Source organism: Manis javanica, chromosome 8 (assembly GCF_040802235.1).
Source record: "Manis javanica isolate MJ-LG chromosome 8, MJ_LKY, whole genome shotgun sequence".
In the NCBI taxonomy this organism is placed as follows: Eukaryota; Metazoa; Chordata; class Mammalia; order Pholidota; family Manidae; genus Manis; species Manis javanica.
In genome coordinates, this window is record NC_133163.1 from 27,056,062 (window position 1) to 27,077,460 (window position 21,399).

The 21,399-nt window shown below is 51.3% G+C and overlaps 1 protein-coding gene across 3 annotated transcripts in view; it reads left to right on the forward strand.

Moving 5' to 3' along the window:
* Window positions 1-21,399, forward strand: part of LTBP2 (latent transforming growth factor beta binding protein 2) — a 93,018-nt gene that overhangs the window by 8,064 nt on the left and 63,555 nt on the right. For all 3 annotated transcript variants that reach the window (XM_073242130.1, XM_017656746.3, XM_017656745.3), the window contains one exon: window positions 11,711-11,942. In XM_073242130.1, coding sequence (XP_073098231.1) covers window positions 11,711-11,942 — 232 coding nt within the window. The remainder of the gene's footprint in view (window positions 1-11,710; window positions 11,943-21,399) is intronic.

The following is a 21,399-nucleotide window of genomic DNA, read 5'->3' on the forward strand; positions in this document are numbered from 1 at the left end:
CAACAGTCATTTTAGCTATGCGGAAACTAGGATGTGAGGTGGGAGAGTGGGGGGGCGGGGCTCTATGCCCAAGCCTCTGCTGATGGCATAGGAGGCAGTGACAGCAAGGACAGGAGCCAGTACCTACGCAGCACTCACTATGCAAGGTGCACTTCATGTACCTTATGAGGCAGGTAGTACCACTGCCCATTGGGCAGATGAGGAAACTGAGTCACAGACAGGGCATTGCTCAAGGCCTGGAAATGGCATGATTTGAACTCAAGGTCCCTCTTCTTAATCACTACACACTGCTGCCAGATATCTTACCTTATCTTTTGGGCCTCAGTTTCTACAGCTGTGAGCTGGGGATGCAGAATACTACTACATCTACTACTGCCTCTGCCCCTAGCCGACAGCCGAGTATTTACTATGTGCCTAAAGCTTGCTGGGCTCTTCACATACTTATCTTTGCCAGGCCTCTCAATATTCCTATAAATGGAGTATTTACTGATCATCCCACTTACAGACAAGGAAACTGAGGCTCAGGTCGGTTAAGTAACATGGCCAAGAGGACACTCACTACCCATGTGCTGGAGCCAGGGCTAGATCTAGGCAGTCTGACTGCAGAACTGGTATTCTTATCTGCCTGACTTTGTTCCCACCCAACACCAGCTGAGGCTGGGGCCTTCTGGACTTTGGAATCCCTACCGATGGTAGCAGATATGGGGGTTTGATGAAGTCCCTTGGATCTTTCTCCCTCTCTTCCGAGGGCCCCTGTTGAGCCCTCATCAGCCCCTCAGGTCTTTAAGGCAGCTCCAGAAGCTCCATCCATCCTACTGACCCTCCTGGAGCTGCCACTACCTGCTGCCAGGCCCAGGGCCCAGCTTCAAAGCCTCCCCCTTACCAGCACCCTTTGTTGCTCAAGGACAAGACCCCAGGTCCTTTTCAGGGTGAGGGTTTCCCAGCTAATTGTCCAGGTGCCTGACACAACCTGCGGTGTTCCTGGCCCTGATGGTTGCCCTCACCTCTGCTTCTGATGCCTCACAAGATGAGGATGAGTGGCAACAAGGCAGGGATGCTTTCATTTTTGTGGGGAAAGGGATGCTGTCTCACCAGGCTCTTGGTTTTGCCTCAGACCTCGTGGCCCTGACCCTCTCCCAGCCTGACAATGAAACTCAGGCCGAATCTTGGGTTTCCAGATAAAGACACTAAAATTCCAAACTCAAAAACAAACATCAAGTCAGACTTTCTCCTGAGCATTTTTCCTTTACAGGGAACCTGGATTAGTCAGCACTCTCAGAAGACAAGCCCCCTGTGGCTGGGGCTGAGTTGTGGGAGGGACACTTGTCCTTCATGATTTTAAAGATGAAGACAGTGAGCTTTGGGTGACTTGCCCAAGGTCACCCAGCTCATTAGAGATCTGGGATTCAAAATCAGCAACTCACCTGGGCAGAAAAGCCAGGGATGTGAGCAGTCAGGTGATTTTATGCTCAGCAGATGCTCTGGGGCTGGGAGATGGGGCCTGGGCATGGGTGTGTTTTTAAAGCACCCTGTGATTCTAGCCAGGGCTGAAGACCACTAAGCTGAGTTTGGGTCTATCATAGGAAAATCTGCCTTGGGGGCCCTACTCAAATGCTCCCACGAATCCTCTGGGGTCTTATAAAGGGCAGATTCTGATTCAGCAGGTCTGGGGCAGGGTTGCAGTCTGTGTTTTGAACAAGCTCCCAGGGGAAGCTGGCACAGCTGGTTCGGGGACCACACTTTGAAAAGCAGGGCCTTGGAGGACTTAGGAGGCCTGGGGAGGGACATGGGGTTGGAAAAATGGTGGAGGGTTGGTATATTCTAGCAAGCTTAGCAGAGAGCATTTCTGAGGTTTGAGCTGAAGCTGGAGCAGGGTGGCTTCAGAGGGGTTGGACTTCTCACCATCTGCCTGAGGGGCTGGGCATGGGCTTTGCTCTGGCTCTCCAATCCTGGAGGTGCTCAATTTCCTAACTTGCTCATGACTTTCTAGCATTCATCTCTGCCAAACTGGAGTTTCAACACTGGAAACTCGAGGTTGGGTGACTCTGCAGATTGTCAGAACTGATGTGCGTGCATCCTTGTGCCCCAGCTGGGGGCTGCTCTAGCATGCTGACAAACCCCGCTCCAGTCTGGGGTCCTCAGCCCCGTATTTTCTCTCCTGCCCTCACCCTGCTGCCCCCTGGGTTACCCACCCACCCTGGCCTGCAGGCGGCCAGCTGTTCTGGAGGAACTGCCAGTGGGTATTAGTCTCTCCCACTAAAGTCAGCTTGCCCACTGAAGCTCTGTGTGCTAATTAGCTGGGCCTTGTGCTGTTTGCTTGTTGCTATTTTGCTGCTAAAGAGTCTAACAAGAACCAGGTGGGCTGTGGGGTGTTGCCCCGGATGGCTGGGTCTGGAGCTCTGTAGAATGTGGGGCTCTTGGCTCCACACCCTGTCAGCTGGCTCTCCTGCTTTGCCCAGTGGTCCCCGTTTCCCTCATCCCTCCCCGCCGCTGCCCTCCAGGCTGGAGCTGAGGCTGCCAAGGCTGTGAGTGCTCATAACGCTGTCATGGCATTTTCACATACGTGGGATGCCCCCTTGGCCAGCAGGAGAAGGGGGCTGACAAGGAGGGGTGTTTGATATCCCTCCACTTCCAAGAATGAAGTCTAGTCCCAGAATTGTGTGGAGACTCAGTATCTCCCAGATATCTGTGAATTCAACCCACTGCCCATGGCAGGGAGTGATGGCCCTTGTCCCCTGGGCCATCTCTAGGCCCCCTTACCTCTACGCACAGATTCCTAGGTTGCTGTAACATACCAGCCCGTCTGCCTGGCAAGCCGCTTCCTTCCTTCCTGCCCAGTCACGGGACCTCAGGGAGCTACTGTGCCTGCAGGTGGCCTTTGCTGGAACCACAGCTCCTCCCTCCACCTCGGCAGGGTCCAGAGCTGGGTGCTTGTCTCCTCCTCTGATCTCGGTGCCTGCTGTACCTTCTGTGGTTTGCCGGCTCTGCCGTGCAATTTATGTGTTTATGTATTTATGGAGGCAGCTGACAGAGGCTTGACTGATGTCTTTCATGAGCAGAAGGACTGCAGGGTATAAGACAATTGGACCCTGTTTATAGTCAGGGCTTTTGGAATCCCTACTGCCACCCCAAAACACACACAGGTTATAGGGGCTTCTGAAGGCTCACACTGGGGAAGAGGATTTGAAGAATTCTTTGAATTCTCATTTTATCTCAGCCTAAAATGCACAGGGGCTGGGACTGTTCTGGGGAGAGCAGAAGAGTCTCTGCAGCAATTAGGGGCCGGCCATCCACCTTTCCACCCCAGGCAGTGAGGCTTAAGGTTAAGAGATGTGCTTTGCCTTCTGGTTCCTGATGCAAGGAGCTATGGCCTCAAATCCCAGCCCTGTGCCCACAGGCAAGTGACTGAGCATTACAGCCTTCTAGCCATAGAGCCTAAAATGGGTTTAACAATCTATATAGTGTTGCTTTTGAGGATTAATAATAACAACAGTCTGTTATTATTATAGCTATTACTGTGGGTCAGATACTATTCAAGGGACTTAATATTAACTTTTAGTCCTCACAACAACCCCATAGGCTAGATTTGATCTTTATCCCCGTTTAGCCAAGTCATGCAAGTGGGAATCAGCAGAGCCTGGATGTAAATCCAGGTATCCCGGCTCCAGAGTACGGGGCTGAATGCTATGCTCAAATGTGGGTAGAGAGCCTGGCACATGGTAAGTTCAGCTGTTATTTTAATCTAGATGCAGGAGATTTTGCTGACTGCCTGAATTTAAATGCAAGCTCCTCCACTTACCTGTATGACCACCGGCAAGAGGCTTAGCCAATCTGTGCCTCAGTTTCCTCCTCTGTAAATGTGACTAATATCAGTCTCTGCATCACAGAGCTGTGAGAAGCAAATGAGATCACTTGGGTTAAATGTTTCGTTCAAGGCTTGGCATGTTTTCTGTGCTCTATACATGTCTCTGTGCCTTGATGTTGAGGGCGGGGACTGTCTCACAGCCCTCAGCATGCCACATGGTGGCAGGTGTTCATGGGACACAAGGTAAAGGTTCAGTAAACATGTACTGAGTGACACAGGGCCCATTCTCTTCTGCTGACCCAGTTCTATCAGCCCTGCCGGAAAACTCTCCGTGAGATCCTCAGAAGATCCTCGAGTAGGCCTGGGGATCTGCTCCCCGCCTTCTCCGTCCAGAGCCTCTGCATACATGCTGGCTTTCAATCACAGGGCTCCAAGGACCCTGTCCTTCCTGATCTGGGTCCTTCCTTGGATTCTCTGAGGAAGCTTACCTGGCCCAACCCATCCCAGCCCTGTAACGACCCCATCCCACAGGGCAAGACTATGGCCAGGTGGGTAAGAGCCCAACTTTGGAGCCAACTCCTAGGTTCAAACCCTTCCTCTATCACTTCCTAGCATGGTGATCTCAGGCAAGCTGCTTGACTGTCTCAGCTTCAGTTTCTCCATATGTCAAATGGGAGTAAGAGTAGTACCCCCAATAGCTATAAGAATGGAGAGAGATGGTACATATAAAGAACTTAGCCCAGGGCCTTGTAATGGTAAGTTCTGAGCAAACATTAGAGGAAAGGGTCTGGGCAGGGGTGGGATGTGCAGGTTCTTTGATGACTGGTTAGGCACTGCAAGCAGCCAGACAAATGAGCCTAGGAGACTCAGTAGTTGGCAGAGAGTGGTGGAGAGGAAGGTAGGAGGTGGCTAAGGAGAGTCACATGACTTCAGAGGAGACCCAGCTAACATGAAGGGTACAGTCCCAGCAAGACACCATCCATCTCTCCACCTACCATGTATGGACTCCTTAGACCATGATGGTGAGCAGCTGGATGCTCTGAGGTTCTTTGCTCAAAAGAGAATTTAGGAGATGTTCTGACCCATGGGACCCGAAGGCAGGTGCCAGCCCTGTTGATACCAGCAGAGCGCTTCCTTGGTCAGTTTGTTAAAGGATGAGTGGGTGAGTGATCACATGGGCAACCTGGTAGTTTCCTTCTGCCACCCCCAGCTGCCTCTTCCCACCTCCTTGGCTGACTTCTCCTTTTCTACCCAATGTTGGGTAGAAAGCCAAAGTCTTCCCCAAGACTTTCCCTAGGTCCTCCAGTTCCTCTACACTGGTACTGCTTCTCCTCTATCCAACAATTAATGCTGGATTTCCCAAGACTGTGTCCTGGGTCCTCTTCTTTTCTTTCTCACCATACCACTCCTGGAATGATCTAATGTGTTCTCAGGGACAGGCGATACCCAGATATGCCTATCTGTAACCAGGCCTTTCCTCTAACCTCCAGACTCCTTCATCCTGCTGCCAACTCACCATCTGCTTTTGATGCCTCCCAGACATCCCGTCCCCAGCTTGTTCAAAACCAGGCTTGTGGTTTCCCTCCCTCTGCACCAGTTCTGCTGCCTAGGTCTTACCTATACCCTGATAAATGGCATCCCCTCTACCTGAAGGCTCAAGCCAGATGCCTGGGGGCCATGCAGGACACCTTCCTCTCACTCAGGCTTTATATCCAGTTGTCTCTGAGCCTTGTTTGTTTTACTTCCTACATCTCCTGGGACCCTGTCCACTCCTCCCTGCTTCCCCCGCTGCTCATCCAGTCCAGGGCACCAGTACACTCTCCCGGGCGACTGCTGCAGCTGGCTGACTGCTCCCTCTGCCTCCCCATACTCTCAGTTCTTTTTCAATAAGTCAGAGCATAACACAGCCCCATTCAAACCTTCCTGCTGCCGAGCATCTGGCCTTGCCTCCCAGCACTCAGCCTCTTGTTCCAAATCCGTCCTGGGTTCCTGGAATATGCCACCCTTGGGCTGTTGCACATGCGGCTGGATTTGCTTTCCCTCTGCTCTTTGAGTTTGCTTTCCCCTGTCTCTTTACACGGCTGGCTCCTTGTCATTTCCAGGCTTCATTTCATGCTCCCCTCCTCAGAGGAGCTGCCCTAACCACTCTGTCCAGTGTTTCCTACCCCAAGCATTGTTGTTCTGAAACTCAGCCCCCAGTCATTTCCTCCATAACTCATATCCCAATTTCTGTTCTACTTACTTGTTTACTTGTTTTGTGACAGTCTCTCTAAGTTAGAAGCTCCATGAAGAAAAGAACAGTGTCCGTCTTGCTTACTGTCCTAGGTACATAGTGATTGTTGGATGCATGACCATTTTCTAGATGAGGACACTGAAGCTCACAGAGGTGAAGAAACTTGCCCATGGTTATGGTTAGAATTCAAACACAGCTCTCTTTGACTGCAGGGTCATTCTCTGCCCCACATTCCTGCCCTGGCCTGGGCTGAGTTGTAAGCAGAAATGGTGTCCTCCTTCCCTCCTGACCTTCCTGGGTCCTGGGCGTGGAGCTGGTACTACAGAAGGGTTTGGATGCCTCCATGCCAGCCACCGAACTGTCTTCTGTGCCCTGGAGTTGCTCTCTAGAGAAAGACTGGTCCCTGAGCTCATCCCTGATGGGGGCCATCCCAGGACCCCATCCCATCCTTCTCTCACTTCCAGAGGTGCCTCTGGCACTGAGGCCTCCAAAGCCCTGCCCGCTCCATACACGGCCCTCAGGGCTGTGGGACGGACAGGTATGTCTTCTCCTGCTTTGAGGCAGAAGCTGGAGACAAACCCAGGCCTCAGCCTGGGCCATGAGCCTCATGCCTGCTGCAGCTGGTAGGAATCAGGGCCGTTCTCTGCCCCAGTCCCTGGCCCAGCGTTGTGGCATTTGTTAATGCAATTAGCAGGGCGGTCCATGCTGAGAGGCTGGGGGCCAAGGTCTGACTCACACCTCCCCTTCCTCCCCTCCGTCCGCCAAACGGTAGAGGCCCGCTTGGCCTGCCAGACGGCGTCTGCAGAGAGCACGCGAGAGGCCAAGAATGGCATCTTTCTCTCATTAAAGGCTTTTATGTGAACACAACTGCTATTTTGGAGCTGGGCGCTTGGCCGGGCCCTGAACACCAGTGCCGTTTCCAGCCATCAAGTTGTAGCCCCAGCACAGCTGTGGTGGGAGCAGGGCAAGTTCTTGAGGACCTGACTCTTCCCACAGCCTGGGGCTCAGAGCCTGAGGGAGCTTGGGCATGGAAATTCTGAGGGTATATGGGGCCAGACAGGATTTCCTTGGTCTTGGGGATCTCTGATATTGGGGTGCCCTTTCTATGGGAACCAAAGGTTAAAGTTATAGAGAACAGCCCAGGGCCACAGGTGGACCCCCTCCCCGTAAGTGAATTCCAGGGGCAAACTGAGGCCTCCAGGTAGGGGTCTAAGATAGCTTGCCCAGAGAAGGGCCAAGATAAATATTGAGGGTGAGCAGGAGGCTGTCCTGTCTGCAAAGGCCTCTGGGTGTGAAAGCAGACAGGGCCCCATCCTAAGGGAGGGTCAGGTAGTTCAGTGGGTAGGTTCTTTGTGTCCCACAAGAGAGATACAGGTTTTAGGAAAGATGGAGGTTTAATCTGGGGAGCAGCTGAGCTTCAGGTGTTGGGGCCCAGAGTCTGATCTGGAGCTAAGGTTCACGTCCCATATGAGAGGGGATGGCCCTGGAGGCCTTGGAGGAGGGCACAGGCTTAAGGAACCGCCTTGAAGTTAGTGCTTCATCTAATGGTTCTGGACAGAGGGAGGTGTCTTTGGGGCCTAGGAGAGACAGTGTGACAAAAGCCCTCCCCGGGGGTCAGGGTGGTTGGGGAGGGGCCTGGCTGTGTGGAAGACCCGGAACAGCCCTGCCTCTGTGGCATGGGGCTTGGGCCACTGCTCTGACTGGGCCTGTACTGACTTACCTTTTCCTGGGAAAAGGGTTGTGGAAGAGAAGTTCAGAAGCCAGCTCGCCTCTGCCCCTGGGCCTGTGGTGGTGTTTTTGAAGCTCTGCAGTGCTGTCTAATAGCACTTTCTGATATGGAAATGTTCTATATCTTGCTGTTCAACATAGTAGCCATGAGCCACATGTGGCTATTGAGCATTCGAAATGTGGCTACTGTGACTGGGGAACTGGATCTTAAATTTTATTTAATTTTAGTCAGTTTTATTTTAAAGAGCTACATACAGCTTGAGGCTACAGCTTTAGACTATATTGGACAGCACAGCTTCATAGAGTACAACAAAATTCCACATCCATGATCTGCGGCTATTCATATAAGTCTTTGAGGCAGGAATTATCAGCCCCATTTTATGGATGAGATAACTGAGGACCAGTTAAAACATCTCAATGAGATGAGACGTGCCTAAGATTACGCAACTGGGATGCCGCTGAGCTCGGGTCAAACCAAATCCTTCTGACCCCCAACCTCAAGTAGCTGGTCACAGAGGCTCTAAGCCGATGGTAGGAGCAGACTGCACATTGGAAGTCATTTCCAGAATTTCCCCCAGGCTTGCCCATTCTGAGTTTGGTCTCCTCCCAAAGGTGGGGGCTTTGTGTGGAAAATCTGAGCAAACCCCGGCTTGACTGTTCTGAAGCAGAGTGAAGGTAGAGGGGGCACAGCCAGAAATTGGGGGTTTAAGGGAATGGTAACTTCCATTTCTTACTTTCAAAGCAATTTCGGGAGTTTTCTTTTTATTCCCCTCTCTTTTGGCATCCTGCTAACTGCACAGACCTGAACTCCCAAAGCTGAAACTTTCCACATGTCCAATCCTTAGTGAGGAAGAGAGTGCCAGGGGAGTGTGGAAAAGCAAGGGTTCAGGAGGAGACCAAATTATGAATGGCTGAAGATGGGCAGGGACCGGTGGGCAAAGGGAGGCTGGAGGTGACATGGGCCTCGGGTTGTCTGAAGGTGCTGCCCTCCGACCTGAGGGGCTGGGGGTGTCCTCAGTGGCTAAATGTGGACATTGTGATATCATGCTTGATAACCCTTCACCAGTAATCAAAAATCAGCAAAGACTCATTAAAACCACATACCCCATCCTGGATGGATTTCTCAAGTGTAAGGCATGATCTCCCAGGGACAAAGCGTGAAGACTTCCCAGCTTGCTATGGTTGAGAGTTTTCTCTCTTAAAATTCCCACAGCACTGCTGGAACTGCCTCTCCCTGGGCCCTTGGCATTTCCTTCCTTGCTTTATGCGAGAGCTCCTGCCATTGGCGATTCTGACATGCTTGCTTCCTTTCTGATACATCAGTTTTGAAATCTGTGCTCACTTGACATAGGAATGTTTTGCTGGAGTCTTAAACAAAAGGACACATGACTGCTTTTGCCCCCTCCTTCCCAAGGGACCCAAACTTTTGGATTGCGTATGCCAGTAAAATATCCAAAAACATTGTAGGTACCAAAGTACAGTAGCCAGCCTTTCATTTTGCCTAGTGAGGGTATTAGAAAAACAAACTACCCTTTGCCATCATCTTTAGCTAAAAGAGAACTTTTAACTCTAAAAAGGTAGCAAAGATGTAATCTTCAAATAAAAGACACTTATTTGATGGGGAAAAAATAGCATTAAAAAAACTCAGGAAACGTTTAATTTTCCTTATTTTATGGTATCAGTAAAAATGGTCATAATAATGTACTCTTTCATAGACAGGCACTAGGAACCACTGTTTGAGTAACTTTGGGGGAGTAGAGACACAGGAGAGGAGTTTATGCTCAGTTTATGATTACTGGTGAAGGGTTATCAATGCATAACGCAGCAGAACAAAACATTTAAATTCAGTGAGGACATCAGGTTGCTCCCTGCATCGTGCTGAGCCCTGTGAAACAATACATGCGAGAGGATGCAGATGAAGGCAGGCTTGGGGTGGCAGTTGGCACAAAACCTTCGAAAACCTGAAGCTTGTTGGAAGATCTTCCTTAGCAGATCTGGCCTCTGCACAGCCTCGTAAATGGTTGATCCAGAAAGGTTCTCTTCCAGAGTGGGTTTTTTTCCTTCAACAAATGTGGGGTTTGGAAGTCTTTTAAACTGTTATTCACCATGATGTTGATTGCCATGAAACATAAATGCCACTTGGATAGTTTGCCCCTATTTGCCCATTTTGCATGAGCTGTTCATTGTACCAAAGTCTGCCAGCCCTGGTCCCCACTGAGGACTGACTCCCTGGGCAGCGTTGCCTCCATGCAGGAACCAGTCTTACTGCCTTAGTACTTCAGGCACCCAATCTGACCAAGAAAGAGTGCTCACTAAATGTTTGCAGAATGTACTAGTAAATAAGGCAGAGCCAGAAGTAGGCAATTACAATGAGGCACAGGGCTTGGCCTGCACAATTTGGGGTTTTGAGTTTCTAGACAGTGAAAGATCTTATTGTGAAAGTCAAAGATGGGCCATCCTTGGGGCCCAGGAGGGGAAGGATGGAAGCTAGGCTGGCTTTGAAAGGCTGTCCTAAGGCGAGGACTGCCTGCTCAGAGGTGGAAGTGAGATGGAGATGGGGAGAGGCTGCATGGCCTTCCTCTTCCCCCCTCCAGGCGCTGGGTCTGTGCCAGCAGAGAGGTGTAGGCCCGAGAGACTAGCAGTGATGGTCCACATGGGAACCACTCAGGCCTTCCCTTTCTACTCCCTCCCTAAGATAAACCAGGGCTCAGACCTGTCTTGGGCAAACCTGCTTCCCCAGTGTTCACTGAGCTGGTTTGGCTGTGGGCTGGCCTCTGATGGTCGGTGACAGGGGCCTGCCAGGTGGCCGGGGGGCGCTGAGTCTGCATAGGCAGATGGAGTGGTAGCCAGGCAATAGGCCAAAATCCTACCATGGTGGCCATTTGTGTTTGGGGAAGTGCTCTGGGTTATAATTCGCTGACCTAGTCTGCTTGCCTGGAGGCCTGGGGCCCGTCCAGACAGGATGCTGAGGCACTGAGGAAAATGCCCTGGCCTCAGGATACAGCTGGTGATTGGGATCCTGCAGTGAAACCTATCATTTCCCACTCTCCCCTGAGTAGGCAGGCCGCCCTGGGTCAGCACAATGCCCAGCCTACTCATCCCTTGTGTCTATGGTCGGCATCACCTCTTCCCAGAAGCCTTTCTTGACCTTCTCTTCTCTTTGCCTCAGCCTGGGTTAGAGGCTCTGGCTGACCCTTATCATATGACCTCTGTCCTGGCTTCCCTGTGAGACAGCACGCTGCCTGAGAGAGGGACCCTTGTTGCCATAAGCCTCATGCCTTGTGAGTGCCCTAGGAATGTTCGTGGAATGAATGCATGAGCTGGTAAACATCCTTCCTCGTCAGCTAAGATCTAGTAGGTGGGCTTTGGAGAGACATGGGGTTCTGAGGTCCCTACCATCAGAGCCAGCCTGGGATGGGCAGCTTTCCAGGGTAGGGTTCCCCAGAGCACATTTGGTGGCTGACTTGAAACCAACAGATCCTTTAGTTTCATCCTCAGCTCCAGGCCAAGGTTCAGAGATGGGAGGTAGGAAAAACCACACCAGCTCTGCTGGGAGGCAGTAGGGTGAAAAGAACCTGGGCTGCAGACCTGGATTTGAATCCTAGATCCACCACTGACTAGCTGAGTGACCTCAGGCAAGTCTTTTACCCTCTCTGAGCTTCAGGGACATTATTTGCAAAATGCGAGTCATAATGACACTTTTTGCCTAGCATTGTTTGGATTAAATGAGATAGTGTCTGCAAAACACAGGGGCTGATATTGTAAGCACTCACGGGATACTAGCTGCCATAATAATAATAATAATAATAATAATAATAATGCCATTGTTAGGCATATGTTGCTTGAGTGGGAGAGGCCAAGCAACATAAGGAAGGAGGCCCACCTGACAGGAGGGCATGGGGTTCCCCTGGCCCCTGCCCTCACCCTTCTCCTTGCCTCCCCAGCCGTGTGCCAGCCGCCCTGCCAGAACAGAGGCTTCTGCAGCCGGCCCCAGCTCTGTGTGTGCCGCTCCGGCTTCCGGGGAGCCCACTGTGAGGAAGTCATCCCTGAGGAGGAGTTTGACCCCCAGAACTCCAGGCTGGCCCCCAGACGCTCAGCCGAGAGGTCACCCAACCTGCACTGGAGCAGCACGGCCAGAGAAAGCCCTGCAATCCTCAGAACGCAGCCCCCTGCCGGGTAAGTTCCCTCCTCACTGGGCTAGGCGCACGGTCTGTGGTGAGAGGGAGACCATTTGGTGAACACCTTGGTGGAGTAGGCCAGACTTCTCCCTCTTCCCCTCCCCTTCCCGCTCCCCTCTCCTGCCCCCACCAGGGCTGTGCGGAGCAGGGGGTGGGGTTTGCACAGGCTTCGCCAGGCTGGGGTGGTTAGGGGAGGCAGGAGGTGCCCTGGTGCAGCATAGCCCTGGGACTGGCTTTCTTGTTTCAAATCCTGGTGTTGCCACTTCCTATGTGGGCAACCTTGTGCGAGTTCCTTACCTCTTGACTCCTCATCAGTAAGACGGGGATGATGTTAATCATCATTGTGGAATTGTTGTAAAGATCAGGTTGGTGAATATAAGCAGAGTACTTAGAACAGTGGCTGGCACACAGTGAACTGTGTTTCTCCTCTCCTTCCTCCTTCTCTGCCCGTGGCTCTGTGATGCAGAGGGTCCCTTCTGCCAGGAAAAAGCCCTTCAGTTCACTCACTGCCCAGCAGTAACCTGTCTCCTTGGAGGGGAAGCGAAGGAGCGTGTGCTGAAGAGAGTAGACTAAAAAGTGGACAAGGAGAGCGTTCACGGGAAAAATTCCCTGGCCTGCTTGCCCGCCAACCTGGCTAGGCTTTTTCTAGCTCTGGACAGGAAATCTGAACTTTGTGAACTGGTCCATTTCTAGGGGGCTGTGTTTTCCTTTTGATTTTTCAGGTTAGTTCTTCCATTTGCTTCCTACGTAGGAAGTTCTTTCTGAAATGCTGCAACCTTGTCTTGCTGAACTAAGGAGAAAAAGGGTTTGCACTCTCAGAGGCCAGGAGAACCAGGGAAAGGAGGCTGCCTCGAGGTCAGGTCTCCAGCGGGAAAGCACAGGAGAGAAAGGAAAGGAACTTGAGATTGTCCAGCAACTCTGAAGTAGGCGGGTAGAGAGAGAGGTAGGCCAACAAGGTCTTGGTAGAGTGGAGTTCCAGGGCCCCAACCACTCAAACGAGTGGTTACTGAGGTCATCCAGGAGAAGGACAAACTCAGGTCAAGGCCTTACAGGTCAAAAACAGAAGAGCCAGATCCTTTGGCCAAAACCTTGGGATGGTGGGGCAGAGCTAAGGGCCAGATGAACAGCACAGGGGGACAGGGTGGATAGCCTGGGATTGGCCGTGAGCAGGTGGGCAGGGCCTGAGCTTTGTTCTGATTGGTCCTGGCTGTGGGCCCAAGGTGGGTAGGCCTGGTATGAAGGCACTGGGAGGAGCACCACAGATGCCAGGTGCAGGGCAAGTCCAGGAAAGGGTGCAAGCAGAGTCCTTCCAGCGCAGCTTTCTCCCTGCAGCTCTTTGGACTTGGGGACTCATCCACTTATTAACGTATCCGTCCCCTGTGTGTGTGTTGTGGGGTGGTTGCTCGGCAGGTCACTCAGGCCCTTGCACCCTCGAGTCAGAGCTGTTTGACATCCCTGCCCCATATTCCCAGCCCATCCTGCTCCTCCTATTATTCAAGGCCCAGTCCCACTTCCTCCAAAAAGCACCCCCTGACCAGCACTTCCACCCAGCTATCTGATCGCTTCCTCCCAACTCTCTGACCTCCTGCAATGCACACATGGCTCACATCCCTGTGGTCCATGCCCCTGTATCAGCAATTGGACAGTGTGGCCTGTGCCCTGGAAGGCAGCAACTCTGTCTTGTACTCTTTGGTTCTCCCCATAGCTCTTCTTAAAGTCCTAACTTACAGAAAGTACTCAGTCCACATTTGCAGTCTGTCACTTGGTCCAAATGAAGTTACCTAACAAAGGATCCATTTGGCATTGAACCCTCACCCTGTACCTGGTGTCACACCAGAGACAACACCTGCTATGCTTCTCAGAGTGCAGGAGAAAGGGAGGATCTATGTGTCTCTAGTGTAGCACTTTTCAATCTGCCTTGGGATGGGCTGTTTCTTTGCTCACTGGACCAAGAGCTCCCTGAAAGCCAGGGCTGTGTCATGCTCTTTCATGTATGTGTCCCTGGTACCTAACACCTTGCCTGGCATACTGTAGGTGTTCAGTCAACATAAGTTGAATGAATAAATGAGTGAGGTTAAGTACTGGGGAGAGGAGGAGGCTGAGACAGAAGGATGACAAGCTAAGCTACATGAGCCTTTGATTCCCCAGCAAAGGTTTCATGTGTGCAAGAGGCAGCCCACCATGAAGTCATTGGCCCACAGCAGGGCAGTCCTCTTTAGGCTTTGCAGGCTTCCAGGCCAGGGGCTACTGTGATGTTTTTAATGAGCTTCAGCCTCCAGATCAGCCCAGTTTCTCTCTCTGCCCTGGGACCTCAGTGCCATGAAATCTGGGAAAGTCCGAGTGGCCTGCTGTCGGCTCAGCTGTGTTTTGCTTTGGGAGGCCAAATCCTGCTTGCCTGGTGGTGTCAGACATTTCCTGTGAGCTTGGCCAGGTTTCCCAAGCAGCCGCTGGCCTCTCTCCTGATGGCAACTTAGACAGGCTCTTGGTGTACAGAGGGAGTGACATGATGCAGGGGGCATTTTACAAGTTAGGGAGGGTGCATAATGTCCAAGGAGGGGAGACACATAGGGATTTGTGGTAGACAGAGGCCCCCTTCAGGAAAGCACCAGACAGAGGCCAAGGAACTTGTGTCCCAGATGGAAGATGAGAGGGAGGGGCCAGGAGGGTCTCAGGCAGCAGGCAGCATGCCCTATGGGGAGCCAGCCATGGACTGATACAGTCCAGCTGCAGCCTGGGCTGGCTGCAGGGACCTGGAGACTCCCTCTGAGCCCCAGGTCCAGGCTCTTCCCCAAGGCTGGGTAGATGGTCTGCCCTGCCTAGGGGGCAAGAGCCAAGTGGCTGGGGGAGGGCTTTCAGAGGTTGTGGGAGCGGGTGGTTGCAATTACCTGGGACCCACAGGTGTTGAAAACGGTGCTTTACACCAGTGCTTCTCAAACCACAACTGGCATGTGAGTCACCTGGGTACTTGTTAACATGCACCTGTTGGCCCGGCAGGTTTCAGGTGAGTGTGTCTAGCATGGTCTCCGGTCCATCGACCACACATTCAGTATTGAGGGACTGAGCCTGGCCTTTGGATTCAGATAATAATGGGTTCCAATTCTAGATAGACCTCCCACCAGTTGTGTGACATTAAGCAAGTGTCCTAACCACTCTGAGTCAATAGTCTCCACCTGATAGGATTACAGAGAGGATGAACTGTGAGTAGTGCATTTAGTATGATGCCTGATGAGTTGGTGTTCAATATGTGTTAGCCAGCAGTGGGCTAGTTCTCTTTGCCATGAGGACTTGGATGGGCAAGAGGCATGGGGACTTGGGTAGTAAAGAGCAGACAAAACACTGGTGTGTGTGTGCATGCATACACAGACCTGCTCTGGGGGTAAGTCAAGTCAGAGCTCAGGCCCAGCTTCAGGAGAAGCATGACTAGCAGATTCAGCAGCAGCAGGAATGGTGGTTTGGGGCTAGCTTGGTTGTTCCACCAGAACCATCCTCACTAGCCCTACAGGAAAGGGGCTCAAGGAGAAGGTGTCATGACATTTCCCAGAGTGGGAGGGACCTCCACTGGGTCTGCTCTTTGGCCTGACCTAGAGGCTGGGCTCTGGGGACATGTTGAGCAGGCTTGGTTGGTCCTTGGGCAACAAGGAACCTGAACGACAGTGCTGAGCAGGGCAAGTGGGGGTGGCAGGAAGGTGTGTGGGAAGCTGTGGCTCTCAGCAGGCTGCTCCCCCAGAAGTCAGCCTTCTTTCTACTGTGCAGGTCTCTTCCTCTTCTGGATCTCCTCTGTCTGCACACACACACACACACACACACACACACACACACACACACACACACACACACACACACACACACACACACACACACACAGACACACACAAAGACACACACCACCTTTATCTACTGCATTAGTTTTCTATGGCTGCCATAACAAATTACCACAAATTGAGAAGCTTAAAATAACAAAGGCATTAGCCTACCTATGTATAGATCAAACATTAGACATGGGTCTCACCAGGCTCAAGTCAAGGGGTCAGCCAGGGTTGAGTTCCTGGAGACTCTCGGGACGAATCCATTTCCTTGCTCATTCAGGTTGTTGGCAGAATTCAGTTCCTTGCAGATGTGTGTGTGTGTGTGTGTGTGTGTGTGTGTGTGTGTGTGTGTGTGTGTGTGTAAGCCTGCTCTGGGCAGAAGGACAGAGGACCCCATTTCCTTGCTGGCTGTCACATGAGGGCCATTCCTACATCTAGAAACCAAACCACCCACATTCCTTAGCTTGTGGCCACCTTCCTATCTTCAAAGGCAGCCAGGCAGGTGAGCTCTTCATGTTTTGAATCACCCCTTTGCCTTTGTCTTTGGCTGCATCTCTCTCACTGACTCTTCTGCTTCCCTCTTCCACTTTTCGGGCCTTTGTGATTACATGGGGCCTACCCGGATAATCCAAGACAACCCCCCTTTTTTAAGGGCAACTGATTAGCAACTTTAATTCCACCTGCAACTGTAATTTCCTTTTACCATTTAATAAAACATATTCGCAAATGTAAGACCAGGGGACAAAGGTCATGAGAACCAACTGCACCTGTCCACGGCAGCCCATTCCAGCAGGGATCCACAGTGAACAGCTCCCCTTGTTAAGGGTTTGCCACAAGAGCAGCCCTACATGATCTGCCCCCAAAACCTCTCTGACATTTCTGATGTCAGCTCTCTCTTCTCACTCCCCTCATTTGTTCTGCTTCTGCTATACTCGCCAACTGGTTTTTCCCCCAAACATGCTTCCACATCAGGGCCTTCCCTGGAACATTGTGTTAGTTTTTTAGCCATAACAAATTACCCCAAACTGAGTGGTTTAAAATAACAGAAATTTATTCTCTCATAGTTCAGAAGGCTGAAGTCCAAAATTAACATGTTTGTAGGGTGTTCCTTCTGGAAACTCTGAGAGAGAATCTGTTCCATGCCTCTATCCTGGCATCGGAGGACTCCCAGTAATCCTGCAGGTCCCTTGGCTTGTGGCTCCATCACCCTCATCTCTGCCTCCTTTGTTGCATGGCCCTCATCTGTGTGTGTGTGTGTGTGTGTGTGCACACACATCTGTGTCCTTATAATGTGGCATCATTGGATTTAGGGTTCACCCTAATCCAATATAATCTCATCTAAACCTTACTAATTATACCTGAAAAGATCCTAAATCCAAATCAGGTCACAGGCACAGGTTGGGGGTTTGGACTTCTACATCCTTTTGGGGCACACAGCTCAACCCACAGCAAACATTCTCCCCAGATACTCACTGGCTTGCTGCCTCCCCACTTCAGGTCTTTTCTCTCAGTGGGGCCCTCCTATCATCTGATTTAAAATGTTTTCTGCATAACCTCCAGTGTCTTAAATATTTTACTATTTGTTTGATTTATTGTTTTTCTTACCCCAGTAAAATGTCAGGTCAGGAGGACCAGGGGTTTAGCTGTTCTCTTTGCTGATACATCTCCACCACCTGAACATGACTGGCCCAGAGTGGAGTTGAGTAAATACATGCTGAGTGATAGGTGTTGCTTTCTGCCCTGGGACCCTCATTCACTCTCACAGGTCCCTGCAGCACAGTCGCAATGTTTCAGTTCTAGTGATAAGGCTCAGAGACATGAGGTCAATTGCTCCCCACTCCCCCAGCTGGCCCTAGCACTCAGGCCTGTGCTGAGCCTCTCTGTGGTAGAAGGAGGTGAGGCAGGACCTCAGGGCAGCTCAGGGCTTCTGAGCACATGTGTGGCTGCATGATGTGTCTGCCTGTGGGTGGTCATTGAACTTAGTGCCTCAGGGCAGGGCCCTGCGTTGTTCAATGTCTCCCCAGGGCCCTTTTGCACTGTCTGACCTGTGACCTTCAACCTGCTGTTGCTGAGAGTGAGCCTACAGGTTTCTCACAGGGGTGCTGCCTCCCTTCACCCCCTGTTGGGGGCACAGGGACTCTGTCCCAAGGGGTGGTCTCTTCCAGTATGGGGGAGTAGAGTAGCCTCTCAGTAGGTCACTGCACCAGGAGACACAGGCTCCCTTCCGGTGGCAAAGGGTACAGGGGAGGAGGCACTCACTATCTGACAGAACGGCAAGATTTTCCTGGTAGGCTAATGACCTAGAATCAGAAGCTAGTACCTGGAAGGGGTCAGCTGGGAACAGAAGGGACAGGGAAAAGATGCAAGGAAGCAGCCCCAATATGTGTGCTGCCAGAGCATTGGGTTTTGAAGCCAGGCAGAATTTAAGCCCTGGTGCCCTCACAGACTAGTCATGCAAGCCATTTCACCCCACAGAAACTGTTCCTTTGGCTCTTAAATGGGAAAACTAATGCCAATCTCATAGAGTAGTTGAGAGAATTCATTGAACTGCTTCATGTAGAGTGAATGGTGGAGTGTCCAGCACACAGTAGGTCCAATAAATGCAAAATCTCTTAGCCTGCCTGCCTATTCCCCAGTGGTTATGACAAATCAGTGTGAGATACCCCACAATGGGGGTGGGGGTTCTTCACCACACTTTCTGGTCTTATAGATGGGGAAAGAGGGAGGTCAAAGTTGGCAGGCGGGTTGTGGGCCTATCCTGGGAAACCAGAGGACCCTGACTGGACAAGTCTGAAGGCTTGCCAGCATCCTCTGAGCCTGGCTCCTGCTCCAGCTGCCTCCCACCCACTCCCTTCCTCTGCTCTGGGCTTCAACATGCCTGTACCTGTAGACAACACAACCCCTTATTTGTCTTCCCTCTTCCTCATTCAAGTCCACCAGACCCAAGACCATTCTTGATTCACCTGGGACATGATGAGAGGCCAACTCATGCTCAGATACCTTGGAAAGTCCTTTGCCCTCCCAGGGCCTTAGTTTCCACATTTGTAAATCAGAGGCATAGAGTGAGTCTCCTCTGTGGTCGAGCTAATAGTCTCAGATTCTGGCCTCCAGCTTGGCCATTTTCTGTCCCAGATGATGAAATGTGTTTACTCCACCTTTGCTCATTTCCAAGGTCATGACAAGGACACGTGCTGCCTTTCACGGGGCAGACTTTAGCCAGCCCTGACAGTCTGGCCTCAAGTTCTCTTTGGCCAGGACACAGTAGGATTAGGCAACCTCATCTTTTATGCTGTACCACCCCTTCTGCATGGCCATGGACTGGTACCTCTCCATTGCGTTGACCCAACCCTACAATCCTGGCAGACTCAAGCTTTTGGGACCTCCAGGGTTTGAGTGCCTTCCTTCCTTTTCTTATTTCTATTTTTAGCCTTATTTTCTTCTGATTTGTTTTTGTAACCCTGAGCCCTGAGCTTGCCCCCTGGGGTTTTTGTGGAATTCCCCAAACCTTAGGACCTTGAATACACTATTTGGAAAAGACTTAGAAACAGGAGACCAAATTTTGCTTCCATGTTGAGTCACTAGCTAGGCTTGTGACCATGGGTTAGCCACTTAACCCCTGAGATTCGGTATCTCTATCTATCAAATAGAAAGGATAATTCTTTCCTCACTGGTATGCTGTGAGGATTAACCAGAACAATGTGGGTGAAAGATTGTTTTGTGAACTGTAATATGCCTTGCAAATGCTGGTTGTTGTTGTTAATTAGCACTCCTGAAAGTAGATGGGGCTTTTGCATATGCCTCCTATTTGTGCACAGCTTACTTTCCGGAGAAGATCTTCATTGAGGCCCTCCCTGGCTACTTCTGAAAGGTTTTAGTCTTAGGGTTAACCTTAGCCACTGGACACAAACCAGGGGATGTACTTCATGGTATTGTGTCTGGGACAGGTACCCCAACCACTTGTTCAGTGTCCAGCCAGGCATCTGTATGTTCTGACCCTGGGCCTAGCTCCTTCACAAGGGTGATGTCTCCCATTTCCCTATAAATATTGTAAACCAGCTTGAGAGTGCCCTCATCTGGGTTTTACTTTCACAGTACTTTTATTTTTTACTTTCTAACATAATTTACTTATTTTTTATATTTAATATTTATCATCTGTTTTTTTTCCCAACTACAATGTGGACATTCCAAGGGCAAGATCTTGGTTCACTGACATATTTCAAGCACCTAGAATAATGTCTGGTATATAGTAAGCACTCAATCGATAAATATCTCTGAATGAAAATTCCTGTCTCAGCGTGTCCCCTGTTGCTGTCTAGAGCAAAGAAAGATGGCCTCAGGTCCATTCCCTTCTGAGCTAACACTGAGCCCATGCCCTAGCATGCCACTGGGCAGGAAGGGGCTCTCCCAGGTGAGGGACCAACAGGTGGTCTTGGGAGTCTGGAGCCAGGGCAGGCCAAGGGCAAAGTTTCTCTTCTGAGGTGACATGAGCATAGCCAGATCAGGGCTTAGCAGACCCTTGGGGCTGCCACGAGTTTAGTATGGGGTTGCAGCACCTATAAAAGGGTTTCCTCCCAGTTTCTTCCATTTACTGGGCCTTAGAAGAGCCCCATAAACCCCATTCCTTGGGGTTGTAGGTTTGGAAGAGGGAGGGCTCAGAGAGGAGTGGTCAGAGGGAGATGCTCACTTGTGAGCCTCCAGCCAGAACAAATGGACAGGGTTCTTTCTATTTTCCCAAGTCTGAAGTCACAGAATCCCTGCTGCTGCTTTTAAGGAGAGTGGAAGAGACCTGGGTCTCAGCTGAGCACTTCCTCCACTGTCCAAGCCCCCTCCCTGCTGCTTTTGGGGAATTCTGGAAGTATAGATGGGCCACACAAAGGTTTGTGCCCGGTTCCTCAGCACTTAACCCCTGCCAGCCCCAGCCCCTCCCTGCCCAGCAGAGACCGCCTGGGTGGGTGGGTGGGTCTGAAGCACTCCATTCCTATCACTGAAAGGAAGGAAGCAAGTTATTCTGTGCTGGACTTTTCAGTTACTGGACACAACACCAGGAGATGCCTGTCACATCATAGTCTCTGTGAGAGGTACTCCAAGAATTGTGCAGTGCACAGCCTGTGCAGCTGTATGTAGTAACCCTGGATCTAGTTTCTTCCCAGGAGGGAGAATTCTCTCATTTCCCCTACAAAGCATTTTGCTTCAGGGCAGTTCTCTCCAGCTGGCTATGGCTGCTGAGACCCCTTCTAGGGTTCTCTGAAGGTGGGGGCGATGGGGTGGGCCTCTGGGGCTTTGTGGAGACTAATTTATACCTCCTCAACTCACACAAATACCTGAGTCCTACAGAGCTCAGAGCCTGGGCAGGGCTCTCATTGGTCTTAGGGTACTATGTGTGAATAACAAAAGGCACAGGCTCTGGGGCATGCATTCTGTCTATGCTATGACTCCGGGCCTAGGTGTTCCAGCAAAGGTTGTGAAAAAGGTGGGTGCTACTGTGCCTTCTTCCCACACAGCAGAACCTGCAAGCCTCCTCCTTCTGCTATGCTTGGCCCAGTGCAGACACCTCTGGGTTGGTGATGCCAGTGCTCAGGGGAAAAGGGGGCCCACGGCCTTCTTAACACCTCCTGCTTCCCACACAGGACAGGCAGGAAGATTCTAGGG